General features: G+C 38.6%; 1 protein-coding gene across 2 annotated transcripts in view; it reads right to left on the bottom strand.

Moving 5' to 3' along the window:
- The window catches only part of AFF3 (ALF transcription elongation factor 3), a 520,060-nt gene that overhangs the window by 172,878 nt on the left and 326,213 nt on the right, over nt 1–20,969 (bottom strand). For both annotated transcript variants that reach the window (XM_078056810.1, XM_078056811.1), the window contains exon 9: nt 8,230–8,266. In XM_078056810.1, the coding sequence (XP_077912936.1) occupies nt 8,230–8,266 (37 nt within the window). The remainder of the gene's footprint in view (nt 1–8,229; nt 8,267–20,969) is intronic.

Genomic DNA, 20,969 nt, shown 5'->3' with positions numbered 1-20,969 from the left:
CACGTAAATGCATAGGTACGTATATATGTATACTACATGCGTACTTTCAATTTGACGCTCCATATTTGTCTCCTTGAGCCTTCCACCGTACCTAACATTTACTCCACGCTCAGTATATGTCTTCTGTCTCATTACCTGTCAGGAATACAGAAACCCCGCTACAGTGGGAGAAGAGGAGAAAGGGGCACTCACCACTGAGATGAATATACCATTTGAGGTATGAAACAGCTTGATGGCCCTGATAGGCCACTTAAAAAAATTACAGTAGCTACATTTTTAATCCAATCAATGCACTGAGGACTTATGCATTGGGCACTCTAGTAAGCATAAAGATAAATAATACCTAATTCATGCCCTTTAAACACGTAACGTGACTGCACTGCTGGAGTAGGCACTCTCCATCAACAGGGCTATGAGGTGGTCTAAAGACCGTTGAAAAGGGACAAAATACACCTGCGTTAGGCTCTATTCTGCTGCAGAGGAAAGTTTTGCTAAACTAGGACTTTTCTTTTTTTTTTTAATATTTATTTATTTATTTTTATTTATATTATGTTCAATTAGCCAGCATATAGTACATCATTAGTTTTTGATGTAGTGTTCAACGATTCACTTTCTTTATAACAAAAGTAACCCATGTTCACGGTAATGACTTGGCTTGCTTTTGTTTTTAGTTCTGTTAGCCCTTCAAACACTATGCTAAGCGATATATTTGTTTCTAGATATATCAACTTTGGACAGTGTGTATTGATTTCTGATATAAAAGGCGAGAGATAAGGTACTTAAGATACTACCACCTCTGCTTACAATTCTTACTAGTTCTATTATTACTTTTAATGCCTCTAGTGGGTATTTAGAACTTTAAGTTTAACCTTCTATTTCTTGATTAATCAACTGCTGACAGTATCTTTTCCTTTATACTATATGAAATGAGGAAATTCACTCATTTATTCTTCTCTCCCTGCACTGCACACAACTCTGCACAGCTATACCTTTCCTTCTACATAGCCAAGATTTAAGATATTTATATTGTTCAGTTATTATTATATTCTATTCAGTAATTTATATTCTGTTCAGTAATGAGTCACCCTCATTAACATTAATTTAATTAATAATTTAATTTTTGGAATTGCCTGTAGGCCCATTAGAAAAATTACAAACCAACAATTGGATTTATAATATTATAATGATTAAATATTAGTCACTAAAGAACAAAGTAGTAAGACTGGATATGTACAGAAGGGAACATCACTAACTCTGAAGGCAAGTGTTCCTGGCATTTAGGTCAAATGTATTTCCGTTCTTATACTTCATCATGCCACATGTTAATCTGTCTCAATGAAAGGCTATGCTTTTCCTAAAAAAATGTTGAACAGAGAGGGACGTGGGTGGCTCATTTGGTTAAACATCTGCCTTTAGCTCAGGTCATGACCCCAGGGTCCTGGGACGGAGCCCTCCATTGGGCTCCCTGCTCAGTGGGGAGTCTGCTTTTCCCTCTCTCTCTGCCCCTCCCCCCTACTTGTGCTCTCTCTTGAGCTCTCTCAAATAAATAAATAAATAACATCTTTAAAAAATGTTAAACAGAGTATGCATTTAAGGTACATAAAATGTATATGTCTATGAAAGTGTATATACAGGTTTAAAAAGTTAAAATTAGTTAACTGTGAAAACACCTTCCAGGCCAGGAAATGGGTATTGCCAAGAAATAACCTAGAAACCTCCTGGGCTTACATCCTCTTTCTGCCCTCCCCTCCAGCTATCTAGAAATGGAATTTTGTGTTAATCATTCCTTTTCTTTTTTGATGGTTTTTCCCACCCAAGTATTTATTAGTAGATAAAAAATTCTAGTTTTTCCTGATTTTAAATTTTACATAAATGGAATCACACTGTATGCATTCTTCTGAGACTTACTTCTTTCATTCAATGTTATGGTTTTTAGCTTCAGCCATCACGATGTATTGTAGCATTGGTTCACTCATCCTCATTGTTATGCAGCATCTCCTTATAAAAATCTAACATGATTTTCTTATTCATTTGACTTTTGATGGACATTTATTTATTTTTCCAATATGAATGATGTCATTACAAAAATTCATGAACTTCCTGCCTTGTGCACATGTTAGGAGTTCTGGTACATGGGGCTTACATATTCTCGACTTTACTAGGGAATCCTAAACTGGTTTCCAAATTAACTTATGGTTAAACTTTAAAAGTTTTTTCCAGCTTAATAATGTAAAATGCAATTTCATTGTGGTGTTTGCATTTCTGAGTGCCAATTCTCTGTGACACTCCCTGTCAATTCTTTTTTTTTTTAAGTTTTATTGTGTTCAGAATCTTTATTTTTATTTTTTATTTTATTTTTTTAAAGATCTTTTATTTTATTATTTATTTGATAGAGAGAGAGACAGTGAGAGAGGGAACACAAGCAGGGTGACTGGGAGAGGGAGAAGCAGGCTTCCTGCTGAGCCGGGAGCCCAATGTGGGGCTCAATCCCAGGACCATGGGATCATGACCTGAGCCAAAGGCAGACGCTCAATGACTGAGCCACCCAGGCGCCCCATCCCTGTCGATTCTTAAAAAAATATTTTTTTTGTAGTATTCTTTCTTTTTTTTTTTAATTCTTAGAAGCATTTTATTTTCTTGATACAAGTCTTCTGTCATATATATACATCACACACACACCCCAGGGAATAACTGCACCCAGTGTGAGTCTTTTTACTCTTTTTCTGGAATCTTTGGATGATTATAAGTTCTCAATATTAATGTACATGAATTGATCAACATTTTCCTTTATTATTTTGTTTTGTTTAAGAAACACATCAAAAGATGTTCTATATTATCTTTTGAAAGTGTATATTTTTTCTATTAACATTTAGGTCTTTAAAAAATACAAGGAATAAGGGCGCCTGAATGGCTTAGTCGGTTAAGCGTCCAACTCTAGATTTTGGCTCAGGTCATGATCTCAGGATTGTGAGATCGAGCCCTGTGTCAGGCTCCATGCTTAGTGGGGAGTCTGCTTGAGATTCTCTCTCCCTCTCCCTCTGCCCCTCCTCTCTCTAAAAATAAATAACTAAATAAATCTTAAAAAAATAAAAATATGAGGAATAGTTTTTGTATACACTATAGGGTAGGAGTTAATTTCATTTTTCTCCCTATCAATAACCAATTATTCTGGTACTATTTATTAAAAAGCCCATTCTTTCTCCATTGGTCTACATTATCAGCTCTGTAATAATCTAGTTTTCATCCATCTGTGGGTCTGTTCCTGGGTCTTCTATTTCATTGCTCAATTTGTCTATTACTATCTTCATTACTTAGCTAGAAATATGTATTTATTTTTAATACTGATAAGACAAGGCTCCAACCTTGTTCTTCTTCAGGACTGTCTGAGCTACTCTTAGCCCTTTGTTCTATCAAATAAATGTGAGAATCAGCTTGTCAATTTCCACATATATAAAAGTGAAGTTATAAATTCGCTGTCTGCTGGATCCCACTGCCCCACTGCCACTGTTGAAAAGTCAACTGGAGGGGCGCCTGGGTGGCTCAGTCATTAAGCGTCTGTCTTCGGCTCAGGTCATGATCCCGGGGTCCTGGGATCGAGCCCTGCGTCGGGCACCCTGCTCGGCAGGAAGCCTGCTTCTCCCTCTCCCACTCCCCCTGCTTGTGTCCCCTCTCTCGCTGTGTCTCTCTCTGTCAAATAAATAAATAAAATCTTTAAAAAAATATATTGTTTAAAAAAAAAAGAAAGGTCAACTGGAAGTCTAATTGTTGCTTCTCTGAAGGTATTAAAGGTTATTTTAAGAATTTTTCCTATCTTTGTGATTTGCAGTTTAACTATAATATGTCTAGTGTGGACCTCTTTTTTTATTATCTTGCTTAGTGTTCATTGAGTTCCTTCAGTCTGTGGGATAGTGTCTTTCAATTCTGGAAAATTCTCAGCCACTGTCTCCTTTAATATTTCCTCTGTTCCCTTATATCCTTCTGGAACTCTAGTTAAGTATATGTTAGACCTTCTCATTTTATCCCCCATGTTTCTTAACTTCCATTTTGTATTTGTCATTTCTCTAGGCTGTACCCTAGATAATCGCTTATGTCCAATTTCCCAATTCATTATTTTTTTCTTCAGTGAAGTCCAATCATCTGCTATTAAACCTGACCAAGGAAATCTTATTTCCTATTATTACTTTTTCATTTCTAGAGGTTCTGATTAGTACTTCTTCAAATATTCTTGTTCTTTACCACATTTTCAATCCTTTCCTTTTATTTCTGGAAATTAAAGTAAGCACTCTTGTTTTATATTTTGGGCTTGGTAATTCCACTTGATCTTAGCCAAAAGGCCAAGAAGCGATGGGCTTGGTAATTCCAATCTCTCAAGTCCTTGCAGGTCTAACTAATTCTCTGCTAATCTGTTTTTTATTGTTCTTGTTTATGGTCTCTTGTTTTCTTGTACGTGAGTGGTTTTCTCTTTAAGTATATTTACTTAAGCAATCTCATACCCAATGTGGGGCTCGAAATCATGATCCTAAGATCAAGAGCTGTACGCTCCACTGACTGAGCCAGCCAGGTGCCCCTATTTTTTTTAAGTTTAGTATATGAGTGGTTTTGATAGTGAGTTGCTCATTTCCCTTAGAATTCTATTTTTATTATTCTTTATTCTTTTCTGCTTCCCCCCCCCCCTTTTTCTGGTATTCCTATTAGCTGGATTTTGACCTTTCCATCCTGATTGATTTTCCAAGTATCTTACCTTCCTGTCATATTTTCCATCTGTCTTTTGCTTTATATTCAGAAAAAAAATGTTTTCAACCTTGTATTCTAGATTCCAGGCTTCAGCTATTACTCATCATTTCTATTAAATTTTTAAATTGACCATACTTTAAATTCTCAAGTGCTCATTTATTCTGCAACTACTTCTTTTTCATGCCAATCTGTTCTCTTTATATTTAATACAAATAATTTCAGTTTTTTCTGAAGATTGTGATGACACTTGAAATTTTTTCTTCTGTTCCTTGAATTAATAGATTGATTCCCTTAGGGCCATTTCTTCTCTTTGGTGCTCTGTTACATATTCACATTTTTGAATGATAATGGGTTGATTAATGAAGGTAATTGGTGTGAATTTCCTGTATTAGTATATTGATTTCTTTTCCTAACATACCTTTGCCTTGTAGGGAAGGGCTGATTTAGAGCTCTCTGTAAGTGCACAGGGTACTGTGACTGGAAGACTTCATTTAGGGTTCAGGAGAAGAGAGGCCTCAAGGTAAGCTGGGAGCCCTGACCCTCCCCCTACACCCTGACAAAAGTAGGAAGTACTTTACCCTGAGTGTGTAGTGTTTTTACTTCCTTCTTGAGAAAACGTGACTCTTCTTCTACCACCCATATATGTCTATTTTTAAGTTCCGGTATCATCTCAGAATCTACTTTGCTTCTTTCTTAGTTATCAGCCCCCAACTAGGACTTCTAGTCAGCTGTTCATTTTCTTAGTAAATATTACTTTTTTTTTTTTTTTTGTCTTTTGTTTTTTTCTTTTTGGGAGAAAAACCAGACTGAATGCTCTCTATGAGAACCAGTTAGGATGGGTGTGGAGGTAATCGGGAGGAGAATGGTCCAGGTGTTCCTGTCATTGCCCACAATCCATGCCTATCTATTCTTTCTTGGGGTTGAATGGAAATATGGAGCCTCTCTGGGGGCTCCCTAGGATAGTTCCCACAATCACTAGAACTTGTTCCTGTTTGTTTCACTATTTTCCTTTTTTTCTTTCTCTGGGTCATGATTTTCTCTGCCAGGATTATCAAACAGTACGGTCCTTTCTGCTTCTGTTTTCCAAAAACTCAATTGAATTTCTGGTTTGTTGATGGCATCCCTTCTTGTTCTCCGTGCTATTATGAATTTATTTCCATTACTATAACTTTTGGTTATTTAAATGTGGATCCTGAAGAATGGGGAAGAAGTGCTTATGTTTAGTCTTCCTCTTGAACAGGATGTGCTCATAACTTTTGAAAAACATAGACATACATCATCTATTTTAATATTTAAGTGTCTTAAACTTAATAAACTTTTATAATATTAAATTAATCATTAATTCAACAAATTGACTAAAGCATCTATCTTTTAAGGATTTGGATTGAAAAGAATTTGTTTAATTTACACACTCTTTTCCCTTAGTTATGTACATAACATACTTTTTCTAATTTCAAAAAGAAAAAAGCACTGACCAAAAGTGATAGTCCGTCAATCCACACATACATTTTTGTGTGCTGTCTTTGAAGTTCAGTTTTTTCTATTTCCACATATTTGCTGGAGTCAGAATTCCAAACACATTCCAAACTGTAATGATTCCAAACCAAATACAAGAAACAGCATTGGAAGTGCCGGTGGCATCAGCTCTCCTGAAGTTTCAAATGTGCTTTAATCTATAGAAAAAGCTCAGATTTTTTAAATAGTGATATTACCTTTTCATAGACGTGCTTGGCTTTGGGGGAAACTTATTTAGAAAAAAAAAAATCCCCCTATCCCTAGAAAAGAGGAGGCCAATCACAAATTTCCATAGACAATGAAATGCCAGAGAGTGTACCACACAAGGCAGGTGCCACCTTACATTCTGTAGAGGATGCGGTCTGCTCTACATAATCTACATTGCAGTGTAAGCATGTGGATTTCTGACATGCCATAAAAATATGCTAGATGCATATAAAAATCACAGTATATAGTTCTTGGACAAGAATTCAAACTCACAGTGAAATGACAGAAGCAATCTTCTAGGGGTCAAAGTAATGGGATACAGTCTGTTGTCTTTGGGGTAGAGATTCCGGAATACAAATCCTGGCAGTCATTTTTTGTTTGACCATGTGACCTTGGGTTAGTTATTAAGCTCAAAATCTCATTTTCATCACGTGCAAAATGGGGATGGTAATGCCTGCTTTATATGCCTATGGTTAGGATTCAGTGAAATTCCATGTCAAGGCACTGGAACACAGAAGAGACTCAACAGCTATTTCCTTTGTTCTTTATGTCAAAAACTCTAAGCTCAAACAAGTACAATGAATGTACATCGATTATATTCTTCCTTTACCCTGAACTGTTTAAGTTCAAATAGAAAGAAATAGTGAGGAAAGTAATGGCAACTCTTCAGTATGTTCTAGTTTTCTAGTATATTCTTTAGTATGATCATAAGGCATATGATGCTGATACTGCACATCTCATGGACTTAATCAGGCATTTCTTTTAAGTCCTTTTCTTACCATTTATCATTTTCTTTAGATTTCCAGTCCCTTGGCCTTTCACCTCTTCACCAGTGCCTGTGCTCACAGCAAATCCCAAAAGAGGGTGGGATAATGAAGTGATATTGCGTATGCATCATGATGCCACCATCCCCTGACCCTGACCTTTCTCTAGCTGTGCATTAAAAGTCTGGGGCTTTCTAACACATTTGTCTGGATGTCTTTTCTCCTGAAGTCTTCTGCCTCACAGATGCTCAGTGGGTGAGCCTCAGTTCCAAAGACACATTTACTAGCTCAGAGTGATTTTCATGTTCAAATGTAGCTTTGCAATTGGCAAGGGGTGCTCTCAGCTGACTGGCTGGTCATGAGACTAACAATGCCCAGTCTTGGTGAGTGTGCTTTCATGACATGAATGGGGTAGCATATGCATTTTTAATGCTCAAGAAGATATTAACACCAATTACTAGTGCCAAAGAAGAGAATTAAAACACTACTTCATGGAATGATAACATCCTCTCTTTGACGATGAAGCCCACATGTTTTATTAGATACTGGTTTCAGTAAGAAAGTTGCTTTCTAGACACTGCAGCCTATCTCTGGAAGAGGGCATGATTTCTTCATGGATTCTAAGGTCATTTATCTTGAGGTCTTCTGATTGGTTCTCTTGGACCACTTGTTTTCTTTCAATTTAGATAACTTCCTAGTTGCCTTTAAAGATTTTTTCCCCTCCACATAAATACTTTAATAAAGCAAAATGTTCCTTCCTCCCAGGACTGCTTTGAAATTCACCATTTTACGTTTTGGTCCTCCTTCCCTTTGAATAAAGCTAGAGGAGCACTCCAGAATCTTAACCATTTGGGCAGTACTTGAACAAATGGCCCTCTTTTTCCCCACCTGATTTTGTTTCTTAGTGAAATTCTTCTCAACCTACAGTCTATTGCATGCTTCTTCCCCTCCTCACCCCCTCTATCTTCCACCCTCCACATATGAAGCTGTAGAGAGAAGTCTTTCTTACTTGGATTATTGTGTCCGGAGGAAACAAGCTGAGAGTCCTAAAAGAACAAGAAATATCAATTAATTTTCTTATTTTGACTTTCAAAATCTAAGTTGAATGTGAGACATACTATTGGTCATTCAGACCCTATTCATTAATCATGTTCTCTACCAGCCACTGTAATGAGAAACATTTATATCAATGTGCTTATTACTAAGCAGTTCCAGAAATGTAGTTCGCAATCACTTTGCTTTTGTATTGTAAACTTTTTGTTTATTGAGGTGAAATTCACATAACATAAAATTAACCACATTAAAGTGAGCAATTTAGGGCCTGGGTGGCTCAGTCGGTTAAGTGTCCAACTCTTGGTTTTGGCTCAGGTCGTGATCTCAGGATTGTGAGATTGAGCCCTGTGTCAGTCTCCATGCTCAGCGCAGAGTCTGCTTGCGATTCTCTCTTCCTCTCCCTCTGCCCCTCACCACCCCTGTACACTCTCTCTCTCTCTCTAAAATAAAAATAAATAAATCTTAAAAAAATGTTTAAAGTGAACAACTCAATGGCACTTAGTACACTCTTAATGTTGTATAACCACTACCTCTATTTGGTTGCAAATATTTCCATCATTCCAAAATAAAACTCGTTACCCTTTAGGCAGTGTCTCCTCATTCCCCCCTTCTCTCAGTCCCTGACAATCACCAATCTGTATCCTATCTCTATGAATTTATCTATTCTGGGTATTTCAGGGAGTGGAATCATAAAACATGTGACCTTTTGTGTCTGGCTACTTTCACTTAGCATAATGTTTTGGAGGTTCACCCATGTCATAGCACGGATCAGTACTTCATTCCTTTTTATGGCTAAATAATATTCCATTGTGTGTATACACACCAATTTGTTTAGCCATTCATCCATTAATGGATATTTCAGTTGTTTCCACCTCTTGGCTATTGTGAATAGGGCTGTTACGAATACACAGGTGTATGTATTCGTTTCAGTCCCTGTTTTCAATCTTTTTGGATATATACCCATGAATGGAATTGTGGAGTCATATGGTAATTCTATATGAAACTTTTTGAGGAACTGCCAAACTGTTTTTCACAGTGGCTGAATCATTTTGCATTTTTACCAGCCATGTATGAAGATTCCAATTTCTCCACATCCTCACCAACACTTGTTATTTTCTTTTAATTTTGAGACATTTTATGATAGCCATCTTAGTGTGTGTGGTTTTGATTTATATTTCCCTAATGACTAATGATGATGAGCATGTTTTCATGTTTTTGATGGGCACTTGTATATCTTCTTTGGAGAAATATCTATTTAAGGACTTGACCCATTTTAAAGTGGGTTGTTGGCCTTTTTGTTGTTGAGTTGAAAGAGTTTTTCACATATTCTGGATCCTAGACCCTTATCAGACATATGATTAGCATAATATTTCCCCCCATTCTGTCAGCTGTCTTTTCACTTTATTGATAATATCCTTTGATGCACAAAAGTTTTTAATTTTAATGAAGTCTTATTTATTTAATTTTTCTTTTATGGCTCATGCTTTTGGTGTCTTATTTGAGAATCTACTGCCAAATCCAAAGTCATACACTTATCTCTATGTTTTCTCCATGAGGTTTATGGTTTTAGTTCATATATTAGGATTTATTATATAACTGACTTTTAATCTAACCCACTTCCCTTTGGATGTACCTTTACTCTCATCACCTTTCTATAGATGAGGCTGGCAACCATCTCACCAGGGACAATTCACTGAACAACTCTTGTCAGTCTGACATTGGTGGATGGGAAGATTATTACAGATTTCCACTTACCTGCAATGGTGGAAAGCCAGGACTACATAGTATTTTGAGTTTAGTTACTGTTTAGGTAAATAGCAATTGAACCTGATTTTATCTGCACTTAAGTGAAATGCTAACTTTTGTTTTGGGAATTCACATCCTTTTTACTTGCAAAATTCCCATTTAGCATGAAATATAAGGGAGACTTATGAAAGAACGAATTAATCAAGATGGTAGGAATGTAAAAGAATAAGTGGCAGCACATAAAATCCAGTGATACCCCTTTATAATTTCAGTGCATGGGACAAAAACCCAGTGAAATGGAATTAACTTCTAATATACAGTTTAAGGTATTTTACTAGAGTTTTGCTCCATGAATATGTTTGTCATGGGACAGGAGATGTCCTTTATGACTTGTGCATATTCAAATCCATATGATGTTTTCAAAAGGAATTCCACTGGAATGGTATAAAATCAGCCAGACTGCTGGGTAGGGGCTGGGTGGGAAAATAGGGAAGGGAAGGAATTCCCACTCTGTTAAACAGACTGAGTCATACACAGATGCTTATAATGTTAATGCTGGTAATGGTGAGCTATTCATATGAAGAAAAAGAACAAGCTCAACTCTCAACCTGAGATTCAGGTTTTGGAAACAGTGTATTAAGATGAAATATTGTTCTGGGTGCCTGGGTGGCTCAGTTGGTGAAGCGACTGGCTTCAGCTCAGGTCATGATCCCAGAGTCCCAGGATTGAGTCCTGCATCGGGCTCTCTGCTCAGCAGGGAGTCTGCTTCTCCCTCTGACCCTCCCCCCTCTCATGTGCTCTCTCTCTCTCATTCTCTCTCTCAAATAAATAAATAAAATCTTTAAAAAAAAAAGATGAAATATTGTTCCTGAAATGATGGGCTAAAGTATAATCCTCATAAATAAATAATTTGGGCCTACTTTGGATAGTTGTTATTAAGAAGACATCCATGGTTAAACCCTCCAAATGGATTGCTATGTTTTCCATCTTTTCTAATTAATTTAGAGTTTATATTTGAACATAAATTAGTGTTAGCTTTGATACGTGAAAGTACTTTGAGCCCCATGTAGTTGACTCCTCTGAGCCGTCTGTAGATTTTGACATTTTGCAGGTGTCTTGTACTAGAAAGGTAAACACTCACTCACCATCAAATAGACAAGAATGGTAACTGAGATAATTTTCAGCATTAAGTTCATTCATTTTTTTTTTTTAAGTAGGCTCCATGCTCAGCATGGAGACCAATGCAGGGCTTGAACTCATGACCCTGAGGGCAAGACCTGAGCTGGAATCAAGAGTCGGACATTTAACCAGCTAAGCCACCCAGGTGCCCTGCATTAAGTTCATTCTTAAGGGAAAAAGTGGAGTTTTTGTGAGACTGTTTGCTCACACTCTTGGGAAAGAGCTCATTTTATTTCTTGGTGCACGTTAGGCATCCTAAAGTTCAGACAATGACTACAGACCGTAGACTCATGAGCAAAGAACCAAAAATAAGCTCACAGATAACCTGAATTATAATTATATACTGCAAGATCATGTATTTCAGAGATTGAAGACTTTGAATTTTACCTAAAATATTTGCGTAACTAATGGTGATTATTATTTCTATTTTGTGTGGGCAGTAAAGAGAGGCAGAAAATGGTTAAAGTAATTGGTTAAAAAAAAAAATCACCATAAAAGTCTGCCCTTCTAGAGAGAAGGAGACTTCTGGAGAGGCAAAATAAAATAAAGACTTTGTCTTAATATGTAATGTCATGTTTGTAACCGATATCTTCTGGGTGCTGCACTGAACAAACAAATACTAGCTTGAAAATACTGACTCTAACCCCAGTGTTTCTATATCATGCAACTCTGTGGGTACGAATGATATCCCATTATCATTCTCATTGACATTTGGCCAGCACGCAGCCAGTGGGCTGGTGGAGGGCGTGAGTTACTGTATGAAGCTCCTCCCAATATTACGTCCACAGGACACTGTCTTCATTCTGACTAGGTCTCTGTTGGCCAACAACTGGGCCGGTAGCTGCTGCTTCTTGAAGGACTCCTGCTCTGCCCAGGCAGCTGCAAAACCCGGGGGCTACCACAGAATGTACAGACCCTTCATCCTTCAGAGCAAGGGCAAGGCTGGGTTCACAGCCTAGGGAAACAAAGCCCCTCCCTCCCAAAGGGCCCAGGCACTTACTCAAGTCCCTCCCACTTTGTATTTCCTGCCACCCAGGCACCCACACACCCATAGCTTCAGTCTCAAAGGCCTTGCTGTCTCTTCTCTTCTTTCTCTCAAAGGCCCTTGCTTTCCGTAAGTAGATGCTTGCGGAATTGCTAACCCCATTTGCACATTCTTATTTTAGTCCCCTCTGGGAGCACTCTACGAGGGCTGCAAGGTTCTGTCAGGCACCTTAAAGGTTACAGAGGGAGTGTACAAAATCCCTGCCTACAGGGCCCAGGGGTCTTGAGTTAGCAGTGGAGATGATGTGTATATGAAATATTATAACCCAGGGCTGAAAGGGATGCCACGGCCGCTCTGCAAGAGTACTTCAAGCCTTTGCATTCTGTCCTTGTCCTTGGGATGCACGTCCTGCCGTTTTCTGTTTTCTGCTTGGCAAACTTCATTCTTTCTTCAAGGCTCAGAACAAAAAAGCTCAAGGGTTACCTGCTCTTTGAAACCTTCCTGAATCTCAGAAGGATGCATCTGCTTTATGTTTTCACTGCACCCACTGCCACTACAGAAATTATCTTTTCAACTAGGACTCTTTAACAAAAAAAGACAAAGCCAGCTTTATTAAGGTACAAATTACATGATACAAATTGCACATATTTAAAGTATACAACTGGATAAAAATCACAAAAAGAATGCTACTATTATTACTGTCTAGACCCAAGGATGGCTCTATCTTATTAAGGAGCATTTACTATTTGAAGAAACAAACAACAGTAATATCTATTCATTAAAGAAGGTTCAGAACAGCAATAAAGTATAAAAAAAAGTTGCCTGTCATCCCGTAACAGGGCACTGCTAAGGTTAATCGACTGCTTCTGGTTTGCCAGTGTCATTCATCAAGTGTGTGTCATTCTGACATGCGCACAAAGGGGACAGCCACTTCTGGTTACTTACAAGAATATCTACAGATGGGAATTCATTCTTCTCCACCTCCAAGTCCTGAATTCCCAACACCTATTGTTTGGTACATGGGAATCCTAAACTTTCTCTAAATGTGGTGTTTAACTGGGAAGTAAAGTTTGTACACATCATTTGGCTAAAGACAGAAATAACCAAGTGCGCTGGTATCTGAGAAAGCCCTTCAATGAAGCACTATAATAAAGACTGTATTTCGTCATGTGTAGCCTGCCATCGAAACTGTCTGAGGCTACCTTCCCTCCTGTACTACTATGAAAGAAAAGTACTGCCAATTAATTGTAAGATCCCATCAACTCTAAAACAAATCCTGATTTTAGGGAACGTAAGATGAAAAAAAAAATCTACCTTAGATCAGTAAAATACAGTAGTTCTTAAGCCATGTAGCTTAAGGACGATCCTTATACTCTGAGGGTATTACTTAAAAATGGCTCTTTGGAACCATCTGAGGACTGTTCCACTCAGATCTCTCTGTGCTTGCCTATCAATCCAGCGTTAGAATTATAAGAGGCAAGAAATGGAAATATATTGGGGGTGGGAGGGATGGGGTGGCTGGGTGATGAACATTGGGGAGGGTATATGCTATGGTGAGTGCTGTGAATTGTGTAAAACTGATGAATCACAGACCTGTACCCCTGAAACATGTTAATATGTTAAAAAAATTTAAAAAAACCCCGAAACCGAAATATATCTTCTCTTATTTTCAGACCCACGCATTAAGCTAGTTACTATAGAAAAAAGAACCACCTGATTTGGGGTCTCTCTTCACCCCCAACCATCACTTTCTCCTCATTCTTTTCTATAAAGCTCAGAAGAGTTGAAATAAGGTAATTTATAATTAATTTAAATGTTTGTTTCAAGGGAATGCTAAAACATGGAGTTTTAGTCCAAACACTTTGTGGTACAACTTAAAGCATGCTAGGAACCCCAAGAGGGAGATAGAAAACAAGCTTTCTAACTTTAAAGTATTTTCCTTCACACTTGCTGGTTTTCTTCTCCTTCTAGTGTACAAAAAGCCAATAGGATTATCATTTCTAAAATGATGCTAGAATTCTTCTGTATAATGTTTTAAACACTGATCAGGAAAAATAGTTCCAGACCAGGTTTGATCCCACCAGAGCCAGCATCCATTGCCACATGAAATGTTTGTGAAATGTCATTAGGTTTGCTCATATGCCTTCTGAGGATGGAAAAGGTTCTACAACTTTGAGTCCTTTATTTGCATTTCTTTTTTTTTTTTTTTAAATTTTTTTTTAATTTTTTTTTTTTAAGATTTTATTTATTTGCGAGAGAGACAATGAGAGACAGAGAGCATGAGAGGGAGGAGGGTCAGAGGGAGAAGCAGACTCCCTGCTGAGCAGGGAGCCTGATGTGGGACTCGATCCCGGGACTCCAGGATCATGACCTGAGCCGAAGGCAGTCGCTTAACCAACTGAGCCACCCAGGCGCCCCCCTTTATTTGCATTTCAAAATCTATGAGATTGCTACAGAAATGAAGAGAAAAGGGCAAATCAAATTCAATTTTTTTTTTCTTGGTTGAATTACCTGATAATGGCACACAGTCTTTTTTTTCTTTTTTTAACCAAATTCAATTATTTTTGAGATTTAAAGTCTGAGATGGACATGTCTGGTAGTTTTTGTCTAGGGAATTGTGACTCCAAATTAAGATTTCAGAGAAGAGAAAAAATATCCAAGTTCATTATCAATGAACTTTACTATACATTATGTCCTTTAACACTGAGACAAATTGGGGAAATTCTCGGAAGTATTTAGCTAATTAATTTAGTGGTACTGGTAACTCAGAATGCCCAGTTAAAAGGACTTTCCTTGAGAGGTTAAATTACCCCTTCAATCTTTTTTTTTAAATTTTATTTTATTATGTTATGTTAGTCATCATACATTACATAATTAGTTTTTGATGTAGTGTTCCATGATTCATTGTTTGCGTATAACACCCAGTGCTCCATGTAATACGTGCCCTCCTTAATACCCATTACCGTGCTAACCCATCCTCCCACCCCCCTCCCCTCTAAAACCCTCAGTTTGTTTCTCAGAGTCCATAGTCTCTCATGGTTCATCTCCCCCTCCGATTTTCCCCCCTTCATTCTTCCCCTCCTGCTATCTTCTTCTTTTTTTTTTTTTTAACATATAATGTATTATTTGTTTCAGAGGTACAGGTCTGTGATTCATCAGTCTTACACAATTCACAGTGCTCACCATAGCACATACCCTCCCCAATGTCCATCACCCAGCCACCCCATCCCTCTCACCCCCCACCACTCTAGCAACCCTCAGTTTGTTTCCTGAGACTAAGAGTCTCTTATGGTTTGTCTCCCTCTCTGGTTTCATCTTGTTTCATCTTTTCCTCCCTTCCCCTATGCTCCTCTGTCTTGTTTCTCAAATTCCTCATATCAGTGGGATCATATGATACTTGTCTTTCTCTGATTGACTTATTTCGCTTAGCATAATACCCTCTAGTTCCATCCACATTGTTGCAAGTGCTCCTTCAATCTTAATGAGGGCTTAATTTTGTTATTTATTAGTCATTTTAGAGATTTTGCCCCTCAAATTCCATAAATAATTCTAACTCCTGTACTCTAGCAATAGTGATAATCTCAAATATTAATAATGTAATGAATGAACAGCAAGCCCCCAATTGTCAGTTGAAATACAGGTTAAAAAAGATGCACTGTGTGTGAAGATTAGCAACAGTCTTTGCCGTGGGCAGATTAGGGGTCCCCCAAAGATGTCTGTATCTTAATTCCTGGACCCTGTGAATATACTGCTGCTCATGGCAAAAGGGATTTGCAGATGTGATTAATAATTTTGAGATGGGAGATTATCCTGGATTATCCAGGTAGGCCCAATATAATCACAAAGGCCCTTATAAAGGGTGGTGGGGGGGGAGAGTCAGAGAAGGAGATGTGACAAGGAAGTCTGAGGTCAGGATGATGAGAGCCATGACCTAAGTAACAAGGGCAGCTTGTAGAAGCTGAGAGCGACAAGAAAAATTATTCCCTAGAGTATTTGGGAGGAACGCAGCCCACCAAGTCTGATTTTAGCTCAGACTTCTGACTTCCAAAGTTGTAAGAAAATACATTTGTGTTGTCTTAAGTCACTAAGTTTGTGGTAATTTGCTATAGCAGAAATAGCACACTAATCCAGTCTTATTTCTTCCATACCAGATAAATTAATAGTACTTCCAAGGTTTTTGAAAGAAAAGCATTATTAAAATCATGTAATGTTCTTACATTTTGTAAAATGACTTTTTCTTTCTTAGGCAAGGCCAAAAGATCTAGGGGCGACATAACTCCACACAAATCCTATAAAAATCCTAAATAACATACAGTTTTTAATTTAAATTTGAAATTCTGTGCCCTATCTGATATTTGATAATGTATCTTTTTGGATGGAAGATAAGATTCTTATAACTTCATTTCTGCCTTGAAAAATATATTTTTTGTACTAATGAGGTAAGGTCTCAAATTTACTGTAGAGATAAGTTATTACTTAAACTTTATATACATTCAACAAAACAAATTTATACAATCCTTTTGGAAAAGTCACAACCAAATGGGCCTTGGGATGTGTGCTCAATTACATCAGAAATTGTACTTACACCATGGATATGTTTATATAATAAAAATATGTATTTGCTTATGTTTTGGGTGAAGCCATTATTTTGGCCAGATTATATACAAAAATTATAAGGATTCTGCATTGTATTTTGTGTGGCAATATGCCACTGGAAGTTCTAATACAAGAGTGACATGCAGGTTCTGGTTAAAGATGGTGAGATAGGAAGATCTTGAACTCACCTCCCCTCACAGATACACTGAGTCCCCACAGCTACATACTTACCCTTAAAGAAACCTAAAGGCTGGCTGACTGATGATGACACACCCAGCAAATGAGAAGAAAACTACATTAAAGCAGGTAGGAGAAACTGTGACACAATCTCCCCAAAAACCCACAACTGGGAGGGAACTCCGAGCTTCTCCTTGAGGAGCAAAGGGTTCAAACTCCATATTGAGCACTCCAACTTTTTTAGGGCTGCACTTGAGAGATAAGCTCCCCAAACATCCAATTTTGAAAACTAATGGGGCTCGAACTCCAAGACCCACAACACAGCAGTGATCCGAGAAATGCCTCTTAAGGGGCTCATGTGCTCCAAGTCACCCAGGCCAGGGCCCTGCTCAGATTATGCCCCGACTCCTGCAGGAGGCACACCTACTTATATTAAAACCTTGGCCTGAGAGGCAGGCACCTTTTAACACACACAACTAGGAGCCTGCTGGAACACTCTCAAGGGTCAGCTGGTGGGTGCCATTTTCTTGCTCTCCCTTTGCCATGTTCCCGAGCACCAGTATATCCCAGAAGGGAGCTCTGATATGTGTCTGATGCCCTAATTTCTGTGGCTGCTGCCTAGATTATGCCTCTTAGTCTCCTGGCTCTGGAGGTCAGAGAGCTTGTGATCCTGGTCACAGGGGACTATAATAACAGGTGTGGTCACCCACAAAGGAGCTTACACCAGTCTGATGCCCTGACTTCTGCTGTCAGGGGACACTTCCACATCACCTGGCTGGGGTGACCAGTGGGGCTTCCACCTGTGGGTCCCACAAGACTGTAAACAATGGAGAAGAGTTCTTAAACTGCTACTATCCCCAGGTCACTGCAAGAAGCAATAGACCCAGGAGCCCAGTCTTTCTGTGAAGGACGCCTAGTAGCTGATCATCATGGCTGTGGCCTGAGGGGCCGGCTACTAATTAAACATGCATTTAGGAGCTGACTGTAATCTATCCCAGAGGGTGGGTGCTATCTTTGCACCTCAGCTCTGCTCCAGAATGCCATGTTTCCTGAAGGGGAGCTTTATGTGGATCTGGTGCCTGGTGTTTGTGGCAGATGCCCAGAGGATGCCCCTTGATCACCTGGTTCTGGTGGCCTGAAGGGCTTGTGTTCCTGGGTCCTACAGGACTGTGGCAATTAGAGGGATGGTTCTTGGTAGGCTACCACGTCCAGGGCACTGCACAGACAGTAGACTGAGGCACACCGTCTTTCCCCCAGTCTGTGAAGGAGGTCACTTTGCTTGTCCTGGAGCTTTAGAATGAGAGGCAGGCTTTGGGACTGGTACATACTTTAGTGGCCTACAGAGCTGCTCTCAAGGAACATAGGCTATGGACACCATCTTTGCATTCTCCCTCTGCCTCACACTAGGCTTGCTGGTATCTCCCAGAAAGGAGCTTATACACACCTTTGGAGCCCAAATTTTTGCAACTGCTGTCCAGGGAACATTTCCAGATCACCTGGCTCTGGTGGTCAGCAGTGCTTATGCCTGTGGCCCCTCAGGACTTTATATATTTGCATACTTTTTTTTTTTTTTTTTTTTTTTAGATTTTATTTATTTATTTGAGACAGAGAGAATGAGAGAGAGAGAGCACATGAGAGGGGAGAGGGTCAGAGGGAGAAGCAGGCTCCTTGCTGAGCAGGGAGCCCGTTGCGGGACTCGATCCAGGGACTCCAGGATCATGACCTGAGCCGAAGGCAGTCGCTTAACCAACTGAGCCACCCAGGCGCCCTATTTGCATACTTTTAAAAGCTGTTGCCTGTGGGTCCGGTTTCTAGTCAGCCTGAATCTAGGTGCTGAGATCCTTCCCTTTGAGACACTGACATGTCTTGGCACATCCTGAACTACTGGGAGCTGTTAAAAATATAGTAGGTTGCTTGGACAAGCACACAGGTTTGAGAGATGACCAAGAGCTGGGAAAGGGCTGGATAAAAAGGTTCATCTCCTACACGAGGCCACTCCTTCAAGACTGGATGAGGTGGTTATTTTATCTACTATATAGAAACCAATACAGAGAATCAAACAAAATGAAAAGACAGAGGAATATGTTCCAAATGAAAGCAAAACTCAGGAAAAAAAAAAAAAAAACCTTAATGAAACAGAGATAAGTAATTACCCGATAAAGAGTTCAAAGTAATGGTCATAAAAATGCTTACTTGAACGGGTGAGAAGAATAGATGAACATAGTGAGAACTTCCACAAAGAGATGTAAAATATAAGAAAGTACCAAACAGAAGTCACAGAGGTGAAGAATGCAATGACTGAACAGAATAAATGAAGCAGAGGAAAGGATCAGTCTAATCAAAGACAAGGCAGTGGAACTCACCAATCAGAGCAAGATAAAGAAAAAAAGAATGAAATAAGTGAAGACAGCTTAATAGCCACATGGGACAAAAGACTAACATTTGCATTATAGGACTCCCAAGAGGAAAAGAGAAAGAGAAAGGGACAGAAATTTTATTAGAAGAAATAATGACTAAAAATTTCCCTACCTTGGGGGAGGAAATGGGAATCCAGATCCAGGAATCCCAGAGAATTCCAGAAAAGATGAATCCAAAGAGTCCCACACCAAGACACATTATGAATAAAATTTCAAAAGTTAAAGAAAAAGGAATATTAAAAGCAGCAAAAGAGGGGCACCTGGCTGGCTCAGTTGGTTAAGTGACTGCCTTTGGCTCACGTCATGATCCTGGAGTCCCAGGATCAAATCCTGTGTCAGGCTCCCTGCTCAGCAGGGAGTCTGCTTCTCCCTCTGACCCTCTCCCCCCATGCTCTCTCTCTCAAATAAATAAATAAAATCTTTAAAAAAAAAAGGCAGCAAGAGAAAAACAACTTGTTAAGTACAAGGGAACCCCCGTAAGAGTTTCAGCACAAACTTTACAGGTTAGAAGGGAGTGGCAGGATATATGCAAAGTGCTGAAAGAAAAATCTTCCAACCAAGAATACTCTACCCAGCAAAATTATCATTAAGAACTGAAGGAGATCAAGAGTTTTCCAGACAAGCAAAAGCTAAAGGAGTTCATCACATAATGATGAAGGGACCACATGAAGCTGAAAAGAAGTGGCCTAATTAGTAATGAGAAAACATGTGAAAGTAAATCTCACTGGAAAAGTAAATCTTTAGTAAAGGTAGTGGATTAATTATTATAAAGGTAGAATGATGGTTAAAAGACAAAAGTGGTAAAAAATAACCATGATTACAATTAGTTAGAGGATACACAAGATAAAAAGATGTAAATTGTGACACCAAAACCAAAACATGGCAGGAGGAGAGTAAAAATGTTCAGCTTTAGAATGGGATCAAAGCTGTTATCAATTTAAAATAGATTGTTATAGATATAAGTTGTTACATGTAAGCCTCATGGTAACTGCAAAGCAAAAACCTATAGTAAATACAGAAAAGATAAAGGGAAAAGAATATAAGCATACCATAAAAGAAAGTCATCAAACCACAAAGGAAGAGAGCAAGAGAAGGAGAAAAGAACAGAAAGGAACTACAAAAACAGCTAGAAAACAACTAACAAAATGACAATAAGCACATACCTGTCAATAAATTACCTCAAATGTAAATGGACTTAATTCTCCAATCAAAAGACACAGAGTGGCTGAATGGATTAAAAAACAAGACTTGAAAAAATATTGTTGAGGCTACTGTGTGGACAAGAGACTGTGTATTAGAGGCTAGGATGAATGGCTGGAAAACTGTAAGAGTCCACACTAGATATGATGATGGCTTGGAATAGAGTGGTAGGTAGAGCAAGTGTGGAAACAGAAGACCAGTTGGGGAGTTATTGCAATAATCAATGCAAGGGATGATAGTGTAGACCAAGGAGGTAGTTCTGATGGTGGGGGAAGTATTTAAATTTGGGATATATTTTGAAAGTAGGGTAGACATGATTTAATGATGAGCTGGATGTGTGATATGAGAGAAAGACAAGTCAAGGATGGTGTACTGGGTTGAACAGTGTCCTCCAAA

This window comes from Halichoerus grypus, chromosome 10 (assembly GCF_964656455.1).
Source record: "Halichoerus grypus chromosome 10, mHalGry1.hap1.1, whole genome shotgun sequence".
Classification (NCBI taxonomy): Eukaryota; Metazoa; Chordata; class Mammalia; order Carnivora; family Phocidae; genus Halichoerus; species Halichoerus grypus.
Note: the sequence above shows the minus strand (reverse complement) of the source record. Positions and strands in the feature narration are given on the sequence as shown.